A 22,300-nucleotide genomic window follows, 5' to 3' on the forward strand; every position below is an offset into this window, starting at 1 on the left:
AATTTCAGAAACTTTAAAAGCAAGTTGACATCAAGGTACATCTTTGGACACCTTAAACATAAAACTCCATGTAATGCATATAAGTCCATTGATGAGGAGACTTGGCGGGTTTTTAAAGAGAGTCGGATGTCAGAGGAATGGCAGGTTAGTGTAGTTCATATTATTCAATTCCTCATTAACAAATATATATCATATGAACTCATTAATTAATGTGTATGTGACAGGCAATTAGAAGCAAAGCACAAGGAACAAGTGCTAAGAACAAAAACCCCCACCTATTATCTCGTGGTGGGTATAGGAAGCTTGAGGAGAAAATCCTCAAGCAAAAGGCAGATGCTATACCACCATCTCAGAGTGGTAGCCCTCCTCAGCCTCCTTCTCCACCGTCTAGACATGAGAAATGGAAGTTGGCCCGTATGCGACCATCGGGCACCTACTCTTCCGACACTGCACGAGAGATTTCTGAAAAAATTGTAAGTTATCACTGTTCCTAAAATAATGAATATTGTCATTATACATACTACATTAAACTATTTAAAGAATAATGGTGTTTTGTAATGTTACAGGACGCCTTGGTTGAGCAGAGCTCCCAAGGCCAATTCACTCCAGAGGGTCGCCAGGATATTCTTGCTGCTGCAATTGGACGACCTGAGCACCCTGGACGTGTACGTGCTGCAGGTTCTGGAGTAGGCATTACGGATTATTTTGGGAGCTCTTCTCGTCAGCCTTCATATTCGTACAGCGATACACAAAGGATGACAGAAGAGATCACAAAAAAGGTCCGACAAGACCTTATGCAGGAGATCAGGGCCGAGGTGAGGGCTGAATTCCAGATGCTCTACCAGGAGCAGTTTCAGAGCATGCGCCCGATGCAGTCTCCTATAGAGGAACATGTGGTCCCTCCCCCTCCCACAGGTAAACTTAATAAACATTTATGTGCAATTATTTCTATCTCTTGTATAATCTAACATTTACTCTGACAGGGAGAAGCGGCAAAGGAAGTTGTTCCGCATCAGCCATCCCAGAGGATGACATGGACGATGGTAGTCCATGTCTGCTATACATTTTAGAAGAAGATGAGATGGTGCTGGTAGCTCGTGGAACAGAGTTTAGGTCAGCGACTGTATGTCATGGTATGCAACTATTAGAGGATGAGGTGAAGGTATCAGTGGATGAAATGATCATGCCAGATGCCTCGGTTCCACTGTCCACGGAAGAGATTTTCACTGTGGAACAAGCATATAAGTCGTTTATCACTTGGCCTAAATTTTTGGTTAAACCAGTTTCTGACCCCTCGGTATGAAATTCTTCTTTACACTTCTCAATTTTAAAGGTTTTTGATGTCAAAACTTATCTTATCTTTTCATGTAACAACAGACGCAGGAACAACAGAAGATTCCTCTATCTGAGGATGACCCTCTTTCTTCATTGCATCTACTTGCTGACATCCTTGATGATAAGCCTTTGGAGGTTCAGTATGATGCTAATGTATTTGGGCATGGCTCTGAGGTCCCAATATACCTTAATAGCCAAGATGTCCGTGAGCTTGCGTCAGGAACACAAGAGTTGAATATTTCAATTATTCAACTATGGACGATGTAAGTCTATGACCAATTATTTATATATAAAATTGATTTATATATCAAGTATCCTTATATCAAAGTTAATTTTTGATTTCAGGTATATGTCTGGGGTCACTAATAAGTTGGGGCGTTCTGATGATTATGGATTCATTGATCCCCAAGACATTCATGAATCAAATGATTTTGATCATATCAACACGAGAATGATAAGCAGTTTTCGAAGGGGCAAGAAAATATACTTTTTGCCTTATATATCCGGGTAAGTGAACTTTGTTAACATAATAATGTTCCATATGTGATTTTAATATTTAATAGTTACGTTATTATGAATTTCAGGCGCCATTGGCAACTTCTTGTTATGTCTGTGCAAGACAACTATGCTTTGTGGTTCTGCTCATTGCACAGGCCTCCTCCCACACAACTCAGACAAGCAATTGATTGGTAAGAACCTCAATGTTTGGACTTTCTTTGTTATATAACTGAATGCTAAAACATTTTTTTATATACAGTTCTATTCCAGCAAGTATGATGATGGACGGGAGATCAATTGTTAAGAGTAGAAAGATTGCTTGGATTTCTCTCAAGGTTTGACATATGCTAAAGTCATACTTTGTTATAATTGTTTTATAACAAATGTTATTCACTAACTATTATCAACTGTGATGATATATTGTAGTGTAACAGACAAAATGGGTCATATGAGTGTGGATACTATGTAATGTATTGGATGACCCATATTGTTCGTTCTCACATCACAAGAAGCTGGGAAACGGTAATATTTAACTTTAACAAATTTTGATTTTTTAACAAATGTTGAATTCATATACACTAATTAAAATGAATTGTCTTTTGCAGAGATTCAAGACTACTACACCAGTTCCTGAGAAGTCACTACTATTCATTAGGAACGCTGCTGCGAAGTATATAGTTAGATTATACAATAGCTCTTAGATTTAGATTTAAACAATGCATTTGATTAGATAGAATTTTCTTAGACTCTCTACTTTATTTGATGTTGAAATACATTTGAACATGTGTTTGTTATGTTGAAATTGAATTTCTGTAAATGTTTTTATATGCAGGTCTGTTTTTGTGGTAGTGGATATCACAAAAACAGACCTGCTATTTTAAAAAACTGCAGGGGAATATGCCGCGGTTCTAACCACAACCGCGGCATATAGTGCTTCTTTTTTTTTTTTAAAAACGAGACATATGGCCGCGGTTTTGACACTAACCGCGGCATACTCGTCGGCCTATATGCCGCGGTTGAACCGCGGCATATAGTGCATTTTTTAATTTTTTTTTAAAAAAAAAATGAATTTAGGCAGCGGTTCCCTAGACAACCGCGGCATATTCCGCAGCCTATATACCGCGGTTAGAACCGCGGCATAAAGTGTCTGACTTACTATCGCGGCTGAATATGCCGCGGTTCATGAACCGCGACGTATAGTGAAAATCAACCGCGGTAAAAGCCCCTCGCTGCACTATTTTTAGTGAAGTGCTTTCCAAATTACATGCCAACAAGGAGCTTGGAAATGCTGCAGCAGAATTTGGTCACGGCATAGAGAAAGAGCAAGCATGTATTGAATGGAAATCAAGGGGACCCACATGGAAGCAAATTCACGGTTTTGAAATGTTGGCATTGAATATTATTGAAAAGAAGCACATATGGATATGGACGTTGAGTGGAGTACCACGGCTGCACCTCATTGTTTACCTCATTGTTCAAGTGAAGAAAATTGCACGGTTTGTGGTTGATGGCTTGGCAAAAGTAATGACCACATTTTGGCTTTAAATATGTCATGAAATGCTTAAAGGGTCCCATACTCATTTTATACGTCCAAAGATGGAAGAAAGTGGAAAAAGCTTTCTATAATATTCAACATACTTTGTTGGGGCAGCCATACTCTTTCTTGCAACGAGATTTCCAAAATCCCACAATCAATAAAGAAAAATGAAAGAGGGACCACCTTTGCCCCATTCTCTCGTCCACATGCATATACAAAATGCAAGCATCAATTTAAATTGGAGAAGGGGATTCACGAAAGTCAATCATACAAAAAAGAATCTCCTTTCCTAAAGGGCCACCACCACTCACGGTTATGTCTACATGGCATACGGAAATCATTCTGAGAAAGTAGAAAACCATACTGCCCATCATTCTTTTTGGTTTGCACACACAGCAGCCCCACACTTGCGGTATTAAGAGGCAGCAGCAAGGACAATACAGTGGAAGAGCACGGTGAGGGCTGATTTCATTAGGATCTTTCACTCAACCAGCATGGAGGCAGCCCTTATGCACATCACGCTCCAGCTTCATCAACAAAAATCCAACACTGTGAAACAGCCTCTCATGGAAGCTCACGGCCCCTTTGGAGCAGCCCACATGGATGAAGGTAGCAATGAGGAAGTAACAACACCCAAGGAAGGCACTAGCTTGGCACAAGGGGTTCTGAATTGAAAGCACACAGCAGCTGAAGGCCCTCACAGAAGCAACACACGTTGATGAAGAGCTCCATCCAGCACCCTTGGAGCACACCACCGTCCAGCAAGCTCACGGCTGATACAAGAAAGCAGTGATGGAGTTCCTCTTTTATTTGGTGCGCACGGAGAAGTGAAGTAGACAGCACATCCAGCTGCCTTTGAAAGAAGCAATGGTCCAACATCAAGAGAAGGAGCTGTGAAGGGCTGGAACAGTCACGGTCCATCAAAGGAAATGGCTTCAAGCATCCAAAACAGAAACAAGCACCCGTGAGCAACAATAAAAAAAGAATGTGCAGGATAAATGAGGAAGAAGAGGACAAATATTAGTTGGCAAACTCACGGGTTCAGATTTTTGGTTATAAAACCAGCAGCAGCAGAAGAGAAGGGATATTAGATTTTAGGAGTAGGTTTAGGTTACGTTCTGGCTGGGTGTTCTCCTCCCCTCTGGGGAGGTTTTGTGATTTAATTCAATTTGCATTTTCTAGTAGCAAACTCTCTCATTTCCATTTGAAACAGTGCAATTGTAATTTTAATTTCTGAAGCTTTGCTCATTTCATTTTCACTTCTACGGTTCAGAATTTTATTTTATTGTTGAATTTTGAATTTCATTTTCAGTCAAGTGATTTTATTTTATTGTCTATTCATTTTACCGTCTGCTGTTACGTTTTATGCATATTTACAGTTCCAGCATTTTAATTTCAAACACTGCGTAATTTTCCATTTTCCGTTTTTACCATCTTTTACCGTTTATTCTTATTGTCTTTAAAATTTATTTCATTGTTTTTAATTTCAGTTGTGTTTAAATTCCAGTCTAGTTTTAAGTTTTATTTACCGCACAAAACATTCACAAACCCCCCCTTTTCGTGTTAGCTCTGAGACTGAACCAACAATATTGGTCCTTGAGAGACGACCTAGGAGTCACTTCCTAGTTATACTGCATTAATTTCCGTGCACATCAAATTTGTATGACCGCGACAGTCGTATCAAATTTTGGCGCCGCTGCCGGGGACCAATGGAGGTTTAGTTTGAGATTTTTGTTCTGTTAATATTTGTTCTGTTAATATGTTTGTTTTGTGTGTTTTGTCTTGTATATTTTTGTAGGCGACAACGACACCTTCAGCAAATTTTGGCGGCGTTGTCACTTCAGTCCAGGTTCTTGTTTTAGATTTTTACTGTTTTTGTTTTATTACGTGGTTGTAATATATGTTTAGTCTTTTATATTTTTTATTGTGCTGTGTTTTGTATTATGTCTCTTAATAAAAAACAATTTAAAAAAAAAATAATTTTTTTGTTTTGTCTTGTTTGTGTCTGAAGCATGTTTAATTGTGTTGTGTTTTATTTTGTGTTGTGATGTGATGTTCTATTTTATGTATGCGTGTCATATGTATTTTATCTGTTAATTAAAAAAAAAAATTTCCTGTGTTTTATTTTGAATTTTTCTTTTTAGATGTCTACCTATTTTAATTTTGTGAACAATGTTTATTTTGCCGATACCTCTAATTATGAATCTCCTTCTGCATGGTACTTTAATTATTCTGCTGATTTTTGTAATGAGAACAATATTGCGCATCCTCTGGTGAGGGGCGTACATGATGATGTTGCCCAGTCTATATCAGATTTTGAAAGCAAGTTGGACGATAAGATTGACTCTCTTGAGAAGTTGGTGACACAATTGACTACCAACCGGAGATCTACATCTCCATCTGCGTCTGTTGCACGACTATGTGCTATTTGTCCTTCCAGTAACCACTATACAGATGCATGTCCTTCTTTGCAGCACCCTGTTGCCTCTGATGCGCCTCAAGCTTATTCTACGAACATCTACAACAGGCAACAAAAACAGCAACACCAGCAGATGCAATTTTATGATGCTCCCTTTCAAATAACTCCTCAACCTTCAACTTCTGAACCTACATTGAAGGAGTTATTAGAGCAGATGACCATGCAGAATCTGAAGTTCAAGCAAGAGAGCATGAAGATCCAGCAGGAAACTCAAGCTGCCATGCAGAATCTGAGTAATCAGATCAGGCAGATGGCCACTCTTGCACCTGAGGAGAATGCTGAAGTTTTTGAGGACCAGGCAAGAATAAGCAGCAATTTCGAACCAGGTAGACCACTTACATTTTCCACCAACATATCTCAATTTGATTGTTTTGATGATTATGCTATTGAGAGGTATGTTGATAATTATGATATTGATGAGCATGCTTTTAATTCTCCCTCTGAACATGAATCTGAGCCTATTATTGATATTGATTCTACATTTGAAATTGATTCATGTTTTGAGGATATATCTGAGGTTCAGCCTATTACATTGGGATTGGGTGTTATACCCCTGCATGAAATTTCTGTAGTGCCACATTGCACTAACCATGTTGCAGGAGGTACGTATAAACTTGATGAGCAGACACCCACAATTGAAGACAAAGGTGCGAGCACCCAGAACTGTTTCAACAACAAGAGGCACCTACTGAACCTGCTTATCAACAATCACTACTTCGATCCAGCGGTTGAAAACATTTCACTGCTTGATCAGATCTGGAGGATGAAGCAGTACGTCCTCAACAATTCCGTGATGGATCATGAAGTGGAAAACCTCTCCCTACAAGTCCAAAATTGGCAACTGCCACCCTGACCAGGAGAGTTTTCTTTTTCTTTCTTCCCAGTTTTCATATTTTTAGTGCACTTGTCCTTTATCTGTTTATTGTTGTAATTGATGATGTTATGCTTAGAAAACATCTAGGACAGTGTAGTTTAAGTGTGGTCTCGGGAAGATTCTGCATTTTGTTTTTCTTTTAAGTTTGTTTTACCTTTTCTTTTTAGTTTTCGAATTGTTATCTTTAAAAAAAAAATTAAAAAAAAAAAAATTATTCTATTGTGATAAAATATTTTGTTTTAAGCGTGCCAAATCTTTATTCCGATGTGTATATTTATTTCTTAGTTTTCGAGTTGTTATCCCTTAAAAACATAAACAAAAAAAAAAAAACATTTTCAAAAATTGTTTTGCGTGTAGTCCATAATTTCTCGGCCCTCAATTTCTTATTATTTCATATCAATAATTCATTGAAAATTTTCACTTCAGATCTTATCTTTTTCCTTATTTTCTTCATTGTAAATATATTTTCTTAGTTGTCTCATACAGGTTTTTGATTGAAAATTTTTAGACTAAGAAAATATTTCATTCATCAATGCAAAAATTACAGTAATGGAGAAGTGGAAATTGAACATATCTGAAAATAAAATTTGCAGTAGATTCATATGTGAAAATTAAGAAGTTCGGGGGTCGATCATTTCTGATCGTTAATATTACAGACCATTAATAATAATAAAAAAAAACATAAAAACATAAAAAATAATTGTTCAGATTACATGCCTCATTAATATTCTGGCCACACTCGGCCAGCAAAAAAAAACATAAAAAATAAAATAAAAATAAAAATAAAAATAACATAAAACATTAAAACTGGAAGAATTCACGAGTTGGTTGTGGTGGTCTAAGGGAGAGCTCCGTTGAGGGAGCTCTGGTTCGGAATGTGAGAAGCATGGGTGGAGGGATTTGTCTCTCATCTCTATCATCGTCAATGATGATCGGAACGGGAAACAGATTCAGCAGCCTCGGTGCCCTCATTATCACCCAGTCGCATTCTTTCAACAAAAAAAAAATTGTGTTAATAATTGTAGAGGAAAGGAAAAAAATCAATAAAATTGGAGATTTGATCAGAGTCTTACCGTACATATATAGCGGCAGTTGTGAAAACTGAGTGCCAGTGGGGTCTATCTCCGCTTGCCAGCGCCTGACCCGATTGCCGTGGTTGTTGAACCAGCAGTGCACGTTGTATTCGCTGGCATCTCCGAAGATCCTTAGTCGAGATGTGATCTCGACGACTTGCGCTCGGCTTGGGTGTGTGACCCCAAAGTTGTAGATTCTGGTCATCATCTGGGTCTGATCTTCGGTAGGACGCCACCGCTGACTGGTGTATCTCTCTGATTCCATCTCGCTCGTCATCTTTCCTCTACTAGTATTCTAAAACATAAAAAAAATATAAAAAAACAGAAAAATAAAAAGCATAAAAAAAATTAGATTAGTTCTGTGTTTTCTTTTTGTTTCCTTTTAGATTTATTTTGTCCTGTGAGTCTTTGATATTTCTATGTCTGGTCTCAGATCTGTTTCACGGTCCTTGAAAAAGGGTCCTAAACGGATCTACGTCCAGTTGTCCGGTTGTTCTTGTCCATATTGTTCTTGTATATTATGTTTATGTGTTTATTTAGTTTTCAGTGGGGTACGTGGCGTTGTTCTACCCGATTGTCTCTGCAATACCTTCAATCGAAGGGAGATTAACGTCTGGTTTCCAGCCGATATACCCCTTAAGTTTTAAGACAATTGTGTTTTATGTGTTTAAGTTTTTTTCAGTTTCAGAAAAATAAAAAATTGAAGAAGAAGAAAGAAGATAGATCGGGCAGGGGGAGAGGACCAGTATTGCAGAAATGAAAAAAAAAATGAAATGAAAGACTGGAAAGCAGTAAAGCAGGAAAGCAGGAAAAGGGAGAGGGAGAGCAAGAAAGAAGCAAGCAGAAAGAAACAGAGATCCAGGTGCAGAGGACTTACCTGGAGTAGGAGGCTGGCAGAGAAGCTCCTCGGGGTTCTCACACTCTTCAGATGGCACCAGGGCAGAGGCTCCGCAGAGGTTCCAGATGCTCAGGTTGAGAGTGAGGAGAGCGGAGAGAGAAGAGAGAAGTGAGAAGTAGAGAGAGAGAGCAGGGCAGTTAGAAATGCCGCTCGGGAGCCGAAGTTGGCCTATTAATAGCCAAAATTCTGCCACTGTAGCAACAGTTCCGGTCTTTGCCACCGAGACTGTTGTCACAGTACCGGTATCCTTTTTCAAAAATAAAAAAATAAAAATAAAAAAAAAATAAAAAATAAAAAATAAAAAATAAAAAATAAAATAATATTAACATCTACTGATGGATGTTATCTGACGACATCTACTGATGGGTGTCACTGAAAATTTCTCCCATTTTTCTACTTTTTATTACACTTGTCTATATTATTTGACTGCTCTGAAATTGATAATCTGATGATTGTTACACACTGAGGAGATTGTGTGATTTAAGTGTGGTCTACTGGGGAGAAATTTTGATTTTTCTGTTAGTTTATGTTAGTATGTATTTTGTGTGTTAAATTTTTTGTTTTTTTTGTTTTTGAGTGTTAATTTTTTCTGTTTTAAGTTATTTTTATCGAGTTTTGTGTGCAATAAATTTTACATTTTTCTCTTGATTTCTGGATGATGTCTTAGTTGTAGATTTTTCCTTCACTAACTTAATACTTATAGTTTGTAATCCTTGATTTTCTCTGCTTGGAAGATAATTATAATGTTTGAGAGGGTGAATTGATTATAACACGAATACCCTGTGTGAGATTTGAGCCACTTAATTTTCTTTCTTGTGTGTGATATGTATCTTGAATGCTTGCACATATGCCTTGGCTTGATTCTTTTTGATATACTTGATTGATATACATGTTCAGACGTGAAAAAGGCATTTTTGTTCTTGAGCCTCTTTAGCCAAATAAGCCTACCTTGTTATTATCCCTTGATAACCCCTTTGAGCCTATACTGTATATATTTCCTTGTTATTGAAGCTCATACACTGATCCTAAGTAAAAACAATGATTACCTAAAACTTAGGAAAGTCTGGAGCTACAGAAGTGTTTTGTGAAAAAGTGTGGTCTCCTTGGGAATTCTGATGAATTGGCTAGTTAGTTCCTCGTCATGTTTTGAAAATATGAATTATATCCTGTTGTGTGATAAAAAAAAAAAAAAAGACAGGATGAAAAAAAAAATTGATGAGAAAAAGAGAGGAAAATGAAAAATAATTTTGAGAACAATGGAGTCGAGAAGAGGATTGAATTAGAGGTTTGGGTGAGATTTGAATGTATTTCCATGTTTTCCCCAATGCTCCTCTAATTCTTCTGAGCTATAGCTACTTATCCTAATTTATCCTCCCCTGTCCTTGGCCCCATTACAACCCAGTAAAGACCTTTTAATCTGAACATGCATATGTTTTAAGTGTTGATTATAGAAGCTTGCCAAGTCTGCTTGTGTTTGTTTTCTCGAGTGCATTGAGTGACATTGATTTACCTTAAACACTTGAGAGAAACACTGTGAGTGCATCTGTGAGGTTTCGTTATTTTTGAATCACCTCTTGAACTGATTAATTATTTTGCCATACTTTGAATTGCTTGGATGATTTCTGTAAGTATCTGTTTTTCTCGACTATGTGTTGGATATTTTCTACTTCTTTTATTTGTCCAGAATTCTTGAGAACTGTGTAAAACTCTGTTTGCTTTCTTGTGAGTTTTAATTTTTCTGTCTGCTGAGTTTTGTCTCACCTCCCTAAAAATCCTTTGAACCATTCCCTGATTTGCGTCTTAATTTTGCCCAGGAGTGCAAAAGACTAAGTGTGGTCTATTTTGATGAATCATTATTTTCTGCACTTCACTTAGTTTATTGTACTAGAATTAATCAGGAAATTATGCTTAATTGTCCAGTATTTTCCCATTTCACTGAATTGTGCTTAATTCTATCAGAAATTCTTATTTTAATTAATTTGAATTATCTGAGGTAATTATTTACATTATTGATTGCAGGAAAAATTTTGGAAATAGAATTTGAGGATATTTAGAGATTAAATGAGAAATGAAAATGAGCACAAGAATTAATTTCTTTTAACACACAAGAAAGAGGCACATTGGAGGCACGGAGGCACGCTTATTCCATGGAAGTAGAGAACAATCACTAGTAAAAAATCGGGTTTGTACAGCGCACATTATGCCGCGGTTCAACGAAAACCGCAGCATAATGGTGCGCGGTGGCAGTTTTGTAAATAAAACGAATATATATGCCGCGGTTCTACTGGGAACCGCGGCATATACCCCAGTCAAACATTGCCTTTGACGCCACGTATGAATAAAAAATTTAATAACAGAGTATATGCCGCGGTTCTCTGCACAACCGCGGCATATACCCTGCCAATTTATTGCAGGTGCTGACTGGGTCAGAGAATTTCAGAAGTTACAGGGGGTATATGCCGCGGTTCCCCAGAGAACCGCGGCATATACCCCCTGTAACTTCTGAAATTCTCTGAAAGGCAGTTGGGGAGACAGTTGTGTTGAACACGTTTGAGGGGTATATGCCGCGGTTCTCTGGGGAACCGCGGCATATTCTCCTATATGAAATTAATTTAATGTTCATTTGAAATATTTCGATGTTTATGCCGCGGTTGCCCGCTGAACCGCGGCATATAGTTTGAATATAATTTCAAAAATGCCATTTCTGATAATTTTTGAAATTAGTATATGCCGCGGTTGGGGGTTAAACCGCGGCATATAACCCTTTTATACCGCGGTTAAGTAGTGAACCGCGGTAGATTCCCCCGTTCAGAGTTAAAAAACAAAACTTGGAACAGTGCATCGTCTTCCTCGCGCGTTCTCTCTGATTTCGCGTTTCTTCTTCCTCCGAACCTCCCTTCATCTCAGATTTTGCGTTTTTAACCGTTTAAACTCAAAATTGTTCGGTCATTATTCGTTTTTGACTTTAAAAACGAGTTTTAGCCGTTCAAAATCGTGATTTCCTGGCGTTTTTCACCCTCTCCGCCGCCGCCGCCGTTGTGTTGCGTTTTTCACCCTCTCCGCCGCCGTTCCTCTTCCAGGTATTTATGTCCATTTGCATTTTTAACGTGATTGCTTCATTAATTTTTGCATAATGCTATAGTTTTGGTAATGTATGAAGTTTCTATAGTTTTGGTATAATTTTTGCTTTAATTTTGATAGTGCATGAAATTGTTATAGTTTTGGTAATGTATGATATGGTTTTTGCTATAGTTTTGGTAATGTGTGTTGTAGTTCTTGTATTATTTATAAACCTTAAAATATTATTTATGTAATATTTAGGAATATGGATCGAAATTGGATTAATTTACCACGTATTAGTGCTGAGTACGAGAGAGGTGTAGAGGAATTTATACAATTTGCGCAACGTAATGAGGGGAGAACTAATGATGAAGTGAAGTTTAGATGTCCTTGTGTGAACTGTTTGAATGAGAGAAAGTTGAACGCAACTCAAATTAGAGAACATCTTATATGTGATGGTTTTCTAAGATGCTATACAACATGGATCTGGCACGGCGAAGAAATGGATTTTCCCACTGACTCTCAAAGTGTAAATGTTACTGATTCCACCATGGAAGAAGATCGACCGGATGAAGACAAATTGGAGGACATGATCCGCGATGTTGGAGCAGAAAATTTTGCCAAAGCTCATGTGTATGAGACGATGTCGACTGATGCAGAAACACCTTTGTATGTCGGTTCAACTAAGTTCACACGTTTGTCAGCGGTGTTAAGGCTCATGAATTTGAAGGCGAGCAATGGATGGACTGATAAGAGTTTTACAGAACTGTTGACGTTGTTGAATGAAATGTTGCCAGATGGAAATACACTACCCACTCGTAATTATGATGCGAAGAAAATTCTTTGTCCAATGGGTATGGAGTATAAAAGGATACATGCTTGTCCCAATGACTGCATTTTGTATAGGAAAGAGTTTGAATTTTTGACAGAGTGTCCAAAATGTGGCTTATCACGATACAAGTCAAAAAACAATAGTGAAGATAATGGTCAGATAGAAAAAAATGGATCTGCTTTGAAAGTAGTTTGGTACCTTCCAATAGTGCCCAGACTTAAGCGTTTGTTTGCGAATCCCAAAGATGCTAAAAATCTTAGATGGCATGCAGATGAGAGAAAAATTGACGGGCTGCTTCGTCATCCAGCTGATTCAAAGCAATGGAAAAATATTGATCGACAATTCCCCGAATTTGGTAAAGAGTGTAGAAATCTTAGGCTTGCTTTAGCCACTGATGGAATGAACCCATTTGGTAATCTGAGTACCAATCACAGTTGTTGGCCAGTTATATTGATAATTTACAACTTATCTCCTGCATTGTGCATGAAGAGGAAGTACATGATGTTGTCTATGATGATATCTGGTCCAAAGCAGCCTGGAAATGACATAGATGTTTATCTAAGCCCACTAGTTGAAGACTTGAAGGTTTTGTGGGTTGACGGGGTTGAAATATTTGATGCATTCGCTTTAGAGACTTTTATGATGCGTGCAATGTTATTTTGCACCATTAATGACTTTCCTGCTTATGGTAATTTGTCAGGATACAGTGTCAAGGGTCATAAAGCGTGTCCTATATGTGAAGAAAACACTGCAGCTCATCAATTGAAACATGGAAGAAAGACGGTGTATCTGCGTCATCGGAGATTTCTAAAACGTAATCATCCATATCGAAGGTTAAAAAAAGCATTCAATGGAGATCAAGAGAGGGACGAAGCACCAAATCCACTTACTGGCCTTGAAGTTCTTCAAAAAGTTAATAAAATATATCATGTATTTGGGAAAACATCGAAGAAGTCATCTGTAACGACCCCTTGGAAGAAGAAATCAATATTCTTTGATCTTCCATATTGGTCAAAGTTAGATGTTCGACATTGCATAGATGTGATGCATGTAGAAAAGAATGTGTGTGATAGCTTGATTGGTACATTACTCAACATTCAGGGAAAGACAAAAGATGGAGTGAATGCTCGTTTGGATTTGGTTGACATGAATATCCGAGAAGAGTTGGCACCGAAGGAGATTGGTAAACGTACTTATTTGCCCCCTGCATGTTACACAATGTCTAGACAAGAGAAGATAAGTTTTTGTGTATGTTTAAAGAGTATCAAAGTACCACAAGGATACTCTTCAAATATGAAGAGTTTAGTGTCAATGCAGGACTTAAAGCTTGTTGGCATGAAGTCTCACGATTGTCACGTCTTAATGCAACAGTTGTTACCGGTGGCTATTCGTGGAATTTTGCCCAAAAATGTTAGGCACACCATAAACAGGTTGTGTTCATTTTTCTCGTCAATATGTAGTAAAGCCATCGATCCTACAAAGTTAGATGAACTTCAAGGCGAGATTGTTATCATCTTGTGTCAACTAGAGATGTTTTCCCCTCCATCTTTTTTTGACATCATGGTACATTTACTTGTTCATTTGGTTAGAGAAATCAAGTTGTGCGGACCGGTATACTTAAGATGGATGTATCCTATTGAGCGTTATATGAAGATTTTGAAAGGGTACGTTAAAAATCCATATCACACTGAAGGTTCGATGATTGAAAGGTATATTGCTGAAGAAAGTATCGAGTTTTGTTCAGATTACATGACATCAACGAATCCAATAGGAGTTCCTCGCACAGCATGGTTGAATAAATTTTCTACAAGTAAAAGCATCCGAGGTGTCAATGTGGTGACAAAAGATCGCGAAGAATTGTTGCAAGCGCATCTTTATATATTGAACAACACAGATGAGGTGATCCCTTTTTTGGAAGCACACAAAGCCATTGTTAAGAATAAAAATCCAAGACAATCAGAGAAATGGCAATTGATGGAGCATAACAAAACATTTATGTCTTGGTTCAAATCTGAAATTGACAAAGAGCCACATTCTTCTGAAACTTTATTGTGGCTTGCAAATGGTTTGAAGTTTGATGTCGTGTGTTGTACAGGTTATGAAGTCAATAATTGCACATTCTATACGAAGACTTTGGATGATAAAAGCACAGTACAAAATAGTGGAGTCAGTTTAGAAGCTGAGTCACTTCAATTTTCCACATCAAAAGATCAATCTCCTGTACTTGGATCAATGAGATATTATGGTATAATAGAAGAGATATGGGAGGTTGATTACACCAAGTTTTCCGTTCCATTGTTCAAGTGTAAGTGGTTTGACAATAAGAGTGGTGTGAAAATAGATGACTCGGGTATGACACTGGTTGATTTTCGCAAGGTGGGTTATCGAGACGAACCGTTTATCATGGTACATCAACCATCTCAAGTTTTTTATGTCAAAGATCCTTCGTCTGACCATTGGTATGTTGCTCTTCAAGGCAAAAAACAAATTGAAGTTAACGAAGACAATCTAATTAATATTGATATTGCTGACAACCATTCATTTCAAACTACAACAAAGTTGGATGACCAATCTGTAGTTGACGATGATGTACATGCAATTCGGTCAGATCATGATGAGGGAATATACATATGATGAATCCATATCTTTATGTATGAATTTTCAATTTCTGTACTATTACATGTTTTGTTAATTTATATGATATTACATAAGTCTTGAAAGAAAATTTAATGTTGTTATTTATTTTGACAGATATATGGCTGATCATCCACATTCTTCAGGGGATGAGGCTCCCCCACCCAGATCCACTAGAGGACCCACTAGGATGAAACAACTATTAATCAGGAAAAATAGTGGTGAAAGAACTCCGGTGAATGTGAATGTCACCACGGGTGTGGCAACTGGCCCCCATGCAGATGACTTCCGATCATACCTTGGAGTAGTGGCACGTAATAAGATTAGCATTCTCATTCCATCTTTTGATCATGTGTCCGAGGGTGATCGGAACATTATTTGGCAAGATATATTGGTAAGTTAGTTAATAGCATTTGAATTATAATTTGTTTATATTGATAATTTTGTACTAATACAACTTTATTATGTTTTTTTCAGATGACATTTGACATTCCAAATGTCCCAACACTTAGAAATAAGTGTTTGTCAACTGTTGCAGAAAATTTCAGAAACTTTAAAAGCAAGTTGACATCAAGGTACATCTTTGGACACCTTAAACATAAAACTCCATGTAATGCATATAAGTCCATTGATGAGGAGACTTGGCGGGTTTTTAAAGAGAGTCGGATGTCAGAGGAATGGCAGGTTAGTGTAGTTCATATTATTCAATTCCTCATTAACAAATATATATCATATGAACTCATTAATTAATGTGTATGTGACAGGCAATTAGAAGCAAAGCACAAGGAACAAGTGCTAAGAACAAAAACCCCCACCTATTATCTCGTGGTGGGTATAGGAAGCTTGAGGAGAAAATCCTCAAGCAAAAGGCAGATGCTATACCACCATCTCAGAGTGGTAGCCCTCCTCAGCCTCCTTCTCCACCGTCTAGACATGAGAAATGGAAGTTGGCCCGTATGCGACCATCGGGCACCTACTCTTCCGACACTGCACGAGAGATTTCTGAAAAAATTGTAAGTTATCACTGTTCCTAAAATAATGAATATTGTCATTATACATACTACATTAAACTATTTAAAGAATAATGGTGTTTTGTAATGTTACAGGACGCCTTGGTTGAGCAGAGCTCCCAAGGCCAATTCACTCCAGAGGGTCGCCAGGATATTCTTGCTGCTGCAATTGGACGACCTGAGCACCCTCGACGTGTACGTGCTGCAGGTCCTGGAGTAGGCATTACGGATTATTTTGGGAGCTCTTCTCGTCAGCCTTCATATTCGTACAGCGATACACAAAGGATGACAGAAGAGATCACAAAAAAGGTCCGACAAGACCTTATGCAGGAGATCAGGGCCGAGGTGAGGGCTGAATTCCAGATGCTCTACCAGGAGCAGTTTCAGAGCATGCGCCCGATGCAGTCTCCTATAGAGGAACATGTGGTCCCTCCCCCTCCCACAGGTAAACTTAATAAACATTTATGTGCAATTATTTCTATCTCTTGTATAATCTAACATTTACTCTGACAGGGAGAAGCGGCAAAGGAAGTTGTTCCGCATCAGCCATCCCAGAGGATGACATGGACGATGGTAGTCCATGTCTGCTATACATTTTAGAAGAAGATGAGATGGTGCTGGTAGCTCGTGGAACAGAGTTTAGGTCAGCGACTGTATGTCATGGTATGCAACTATTAGAGGATGAGGTGAAGGTATCAGTGGATGAAATGATCATGCCAGATGCCTCGGTTCCACTGTCCACGGAAGAGATTTTCACTGTGGAACAAGCATATAAGTCGTTTATCACTTGGCCTAAATTTTTGGTTAAACCAGTTTCTGACCCCTCGGTATGAAATTCTTCTTTACACTTCTCAATTTTAAAGGTTTTTGATGTCAAAACTTATCTTATCTTTTCATGTAACAACAGACGCAGGAACAACAGAAGATTCCTCTATCTGAGGATGACCCTCTTTCTTCATTGCATCTACTTGCTGACATCCTTGATGATAAGCCTTTGGAGGTTCAGTATGATGCTAATGTATTTGGGCATGGCTCTGAGGTCCCAATATACCTTAATAGCCAAGATGTCCGTGAGCTTGCGTCAGGAACACAAGAGTTGAATATTTCAATTATTCAACTATGGACGATGTAAGTCTATGACCAATTATTTATATATAAAATTGATTTATATATCAAGTATCCTTATATCAAAGTTAATTTTTGATTTCAGGTATATGTCTGGGGTCACTAATAAGTTGGGGCGTTCTGATGATTATGGATTCATTGATCCCCAAGACATTCATGAATCAAATGATTTTGATCATATCAACACGAGAATGATAAGCAGTTTTCGAAGGGGCAAGAAAATATACTTTTTGCCTTATATATCCGGGTAAGTGAACTTTGTTAACATAATAATGTTCCATATGTGATTTTAATATTTAATAGTTACGTTATTATGAATTTCAGGCGCCATTGGCAACTTCTTGTTATGTCTGTGCAAGACAACTATGCTTTGTGGTTCTGCTCATTGCACAGGCCTCCTCCCACACAACTCAGACAAGCAATTGATTGGTAAGAACCTCAATGTTTGGACTTTCTTTGTTATATAACTGAATGCTAAAACATTTTTTTATATACAGTTCTATTCCAGCAAGTATGATGATGGACGGGAGATCAATTGTTAAGAGTAGAAAGATTGCTTGGATTTCTCTCAAGGTTTGACATATGCTAAAGTCATACTTTGTTATAATTGTTTTATAACAAATGTTATTCACTAACTATTATCAACTGTGATGATATATTGTAGTGTAACAGACAAAATGGGTCATATGAGTGTGGATACTATGTAATGTATTGGATGACCCATATTGTTCGTTCTCACATCACAAGAAGCTGGGAAACGGTAATATTTAACTTTAACAAATTTTGATTTTTTAACAAATGTTGAATTCATATACACTAATTAAAATGAATTGTCTTTTGCAGAGATTCAAGACTACTACACCAGTTCCTGAGAAGTCACTACTATTCATTAGGAACGCTGCTGCGAAGTATATAGTTAGATTATACAATAGCTCTTAGATTTAGATTTAAACAATGCATTTGATTAGATAGAATTTTCTTAGACTCTCTACTTTATTTGATGTTGAAATACATTTGAACATGTGTTTGTTATGTTGAAATTGAATTTCTGTAAATGTTTTTATATGCAGGTCTGTTTTTGTGGTAGTGGATATCACAAAAACAGACCTGCTATTTTAAAAAACTGCAGGGGAATATGCCGCGGTTCTAACCACAACCGCGGCATATAGTGCTTCTTTTTTTTTTTAAAAACGAGACATATGGCCGCGGTTTTGACACTAACCGCGGCATACTCGTCGGCCTATATGCCGCGGTTGAACCGCGGCATATAGTGCATTTTTTAATTTTTTTTTTAATTTTTTTTTAAAAAAAAAATGAATTTAGGCAGCGGTTCCCTAGACAACCGCGGCATATTCCGCAGCCTATATACCGCGGTTAGAACCGCGGCATAAAGTGTCTGACTTACTATCGCGGCTGAATATGCCGCGGTTCATGAACCGCGACGTATAGTGAAAATCAACCGCGGTAAAAGCCCCTCGCTGCACTATTTTTAGTGAAGTGCTTTCCAAATTACATGCCAACAAGGAGCTTGGAAATGCTGCAGCAGAATTTGGTCACGGCATAGAGAAAGAGCAAGCATGTATTGAATGGAAATCAAGGGGACCCACATGGAAGCAAATTCACGGTTTTGAAATGTTGGCATTGAATATTATTGAAAAGAAGCACATATGGATATGGACGTTGAGTGGAGTACCACGGCTGCACCTCATTGTTTACCTCATTGTTCAAGTGAAGAAAATTGCACGGTTTGTGGTTGATGGCTTGGCAAAAGTAATGACCACATTTTGGCTTTAAATATGTCATGAAATGCTTAAAGGGTCCCATACTCATTTTATACGTCCAAAGATGGAAGAAAGTGGAAAAAGCTTTCTATAATATTCAACATACTTTGTTGGGGCAGCCATACTCTTTCTTGCAACGAGATTTCCAAAATCCCACAATCAATAAAGAAAAATGAAAGAGGGACCACCTTTGCCCCATTCTCTCGTCCACATGCATATACAAAATGCAAGCATCAATTTAAATTGGAGAAGGGGATTCACGAAAGTCAATCATACAAAAAAGAATCTCCTTTCCTAAAGGGCCACCACCACTCACGGTTATGTCTACATGGCATACGGAAATCATTCTGAGAAAGTAGAAAACCATACTGCCCATCATTCTTTTTGGTTTGCACACACAGCAGCCCCACACTTGCGGTATTAAGAGGCAGCAGCAAGGACAATACAGTGGAAGAGCACGGTGAGGGCTGATTTCATTAGGATCTTTCACTCAACCAGCATGGAGGCAGCCCTTATGCACATCACGCTCCAGCTTCATCAACAAAAATCCAACACTGTGAAACAGCCTCTCATGGAAGCTCACGGCCCCTTTGGAGCAGCCCACATGGATGAAGGTAGCAATGAGGAAGTAACAACACCCAAGGAAGGCACTAGCTTGGCACAAGGGGTTCTGAATTGAAAGCACACAGCAGCTGAAGGCCCTCACAGAAGCAACACACGTTGATGAAGAGCTCCATCCAGCACCCTTGGAGCACACCACCGTCCAGCAAGCTCACGGCTGATACAAGAAAGCAGTGATGGAGTTCCTCTTTTATTTGGTGCGCACGGAGAAGTGAAGTAGACAGCACATCCAGCTGCCTTTGAAAGAAGCAATGGTCCAACATCAAGAGAAGGAGCTGTGAAGGGCTGGAACAGTCACGGTCCATCAAAGGAAATGGCTTCAAGCATCCAAAACAGAAACAAGCACCGTGAGCAACAATAAAAAAAGAATGTGCAGGATAAATGAGGAAGAAGAGGACAAATATTAGTTGGCAAACTCACGGGTTCAGATTTTTGGTTATAAAACCAGCAGCAGCAGAAGAGAAGGGATATTAGATTTTAGGAGTAGGTTTAGGTTACGTTCTGGCTGGGTGTTCTCCTCCCCTCTGGGGAGGTTTTGTGATTTAATTCAATTTGCATTTTCTAGTAGCAAACTCTCTCATTTCCATTTCAAACAGTGCAATTGTAATTTTAATTTCTGAAGCTTTGCTCATTTCATTTTCACTTCTACGGTTCAGAATTTTATTTTAATGTTGAATTTTGAATTTCATTTTCAGTCAAGTGATTTTATTTTATTGTCTATTCATTTTACCGTCTGCTGTTACGTTTTATGCATATTTACAGTTCCAGCATTTTAATTTCAAACACTGCGTAATTTTCCATTTTCTGTTTTTACCATCTTTTACCGTTTATTCTTATTGTCTTTAAAATTTATTTCATTGTTTTTAATTTCAGTTGTGTTTAAATTCCAGTCTAGTTTTAAGTTTTATTTACCGCACAAAACATTCACAAACCCCCCCTTTTCGTGTTAGCTCTAAGACTGAACCAACAATATTGGTCCTTGAGAGACGACCTAGGAGTCACTTCCTAGTTATACTGCATTAATTTCCGTGCACATCAAATTTGTATGACCGCGACAGTCGTATCAGCGAATATACTTTACTGCCATGATTCTTCTCTCTTGCCAGGAAGAAACATAGTCCGCATGTCTTTCTTGATCTGAAATCCATCCATCAATCGTTGCCGGACGTGGTTGAGAGGAAGAGGATGCTCCAACAGCTCTGCGGCGATGTCTCCTTGAATCTGCCATGGAGAAAGGTTGAGGGAGTGATAGTTTGAGAGAGTGAGTAAAATTGGAGAGATTAGAAGCTCAAGATTTTGATTTCAGTAGTTTCTAGGTGCAAAGAGATGTTAGAATTAGTTAAAAGCAATTTGTAGAAATTAAATGTAGTAGGAAATTCTTGTAAACCTTGTAAACTTACATTTTTAACTACAATAATCGATTATAGAGGCCTATTTATAAGAAGAAGGGAAGAACTAGCCGTTTATGGCCGTTTTGAGCCGTTATGGAGTCTCCAACGTCTTTATTTTTGAAACTGTTAGCGTGATAATCGATTTTCGTAAGTGATAATCGATTATCTGCTCGTTGATCACTTTCCAGAAATTGTGCGATAATCGATTATGTATGAAGATAATCGATTATTTTCTCATGATTTTCCAGAGATAAATTTGAAGATTCATAATCGATTATTGGGTGGGATAATCGATTATCTCAGTGTAAAGGATGTATCCCAGGTTTGAAATAATCGATTATGACCTGATGATAATCGATTATTAACGCTGATCTTACGAAAATTTGCAAAGAACCATAAATGTGGAGTCTAAGACATGTCTAATACCCCTAACTCTCTTCTAAGCTCATATAATCTATCTTTCGGCAGGGCTTTAGTAAAGATATCAGCTAATTGATGTAACGTGTCAATGTATTCAATTTGGCAATCTCCTTTTTGAATGTGATCTCTCAAGAAGTGATGTCTAATTTCAATGTGTTTAGTTCTTGAGTGCATGATGGGGTTCTTAGTTAGGTTGATGGCACTAGTATTATCACATTTCAGAGGAATGTGATCAAGGAAAATATCAAAGTCCTCTAGTTGCTGTTTCATCCACAAGATTTGGGCATAACAATTGCCAGCAGCAATGTATTCAGCTTCAGTAGTAGATAAAGCTACACAAGCTTGTTTCTTTGAATGCCAAGACACTAAAGAACAACCCAGAAAATGACAAGTGCCACTAGTACTTTTTCTATCAATTTTACAGCCACCATAATCTGCATCAGAGTATCCTATTAAACTAAGTGAGGCATCAGAGGGATACCAAAGTCCAAATGAAGTAGTTCCCTTAAGATATTTTAGAATTCTCTTAACTGCAGTCAAATGAGATTCTTTAGGATTGGCTTGGTATCTAGCACATACACAAACACTCTGCATAATATCTGGTCTACTAGCAGTTACGTATAGCAAGGATCCTATCATGCCTCTAAACATGGTTTCATTCACTCCTTTTCCAATTTCATCCTTATCTAAATAACATGAAGTACCCATGGGTGTACTAGCTTCTTTGCAGCT

General features: G+C 38.0%; 2 protein-coding genes across 2 annotated transcripts; both read left to right on the forward strand.

The window, feature by feature from the left end:
- The first annotated feature begins 1,565 nt into the window (after positions 1-1,565).
- LOC128196546 (uncharacterized) lies at positions 1,566-2,747 on the forward strand. The gene is made up of 6 exons (XM_052877870.1): positions 1,566-1,598; positions 1,681-1,842; positions 1,920-2,024; positions 2,093-2,168; positions 2,260-2,355; positions 2,439-2,747. Coding segments are annotated over exons 1-6 (537 nt in total). The 5' UTR covers positions 1,566-1,596; the 3' UTR covers positions 2,535-2,747.
- Positions 2,748-17,325: 14,578 nt separating this feature from the next.
- LOC128196544 (uncharacterized) lies at positions 17,326-18,507 on the forward strand. The gene is made up of 6 exons (XM_052877867.1): positions 17,326-17,358; positions 17,441-17,602; positions 17,680-17,784; positions 17,853-17,928; positions 18,020-18,115; positions 18,199-18,507. Coding segments are annotated over exons 1-6 (537 nt in total). The 5' UTR covers positions 17,326-17,356; the 3' UTR covers positions 18,295-18,507.
- The last annotated feature ends 3,793 nt before the right edge of the window (positions 18,508-22,300 follow it).

Source organism: Vigna angularis, chromosome 5, assembly GCF_016808095.1.
Source record: "Vigna angularis cultivar LongXiaoDou No.4 chromosome 5, ASM1680809v1, whole genome shotgun sequence".
Lineage (NCBI taxonomy): Eukaryota > Viridiplantae > Streptophyta > Magnoliopsida > Fabales > Fabaceae > Vigna > Vigna angularis.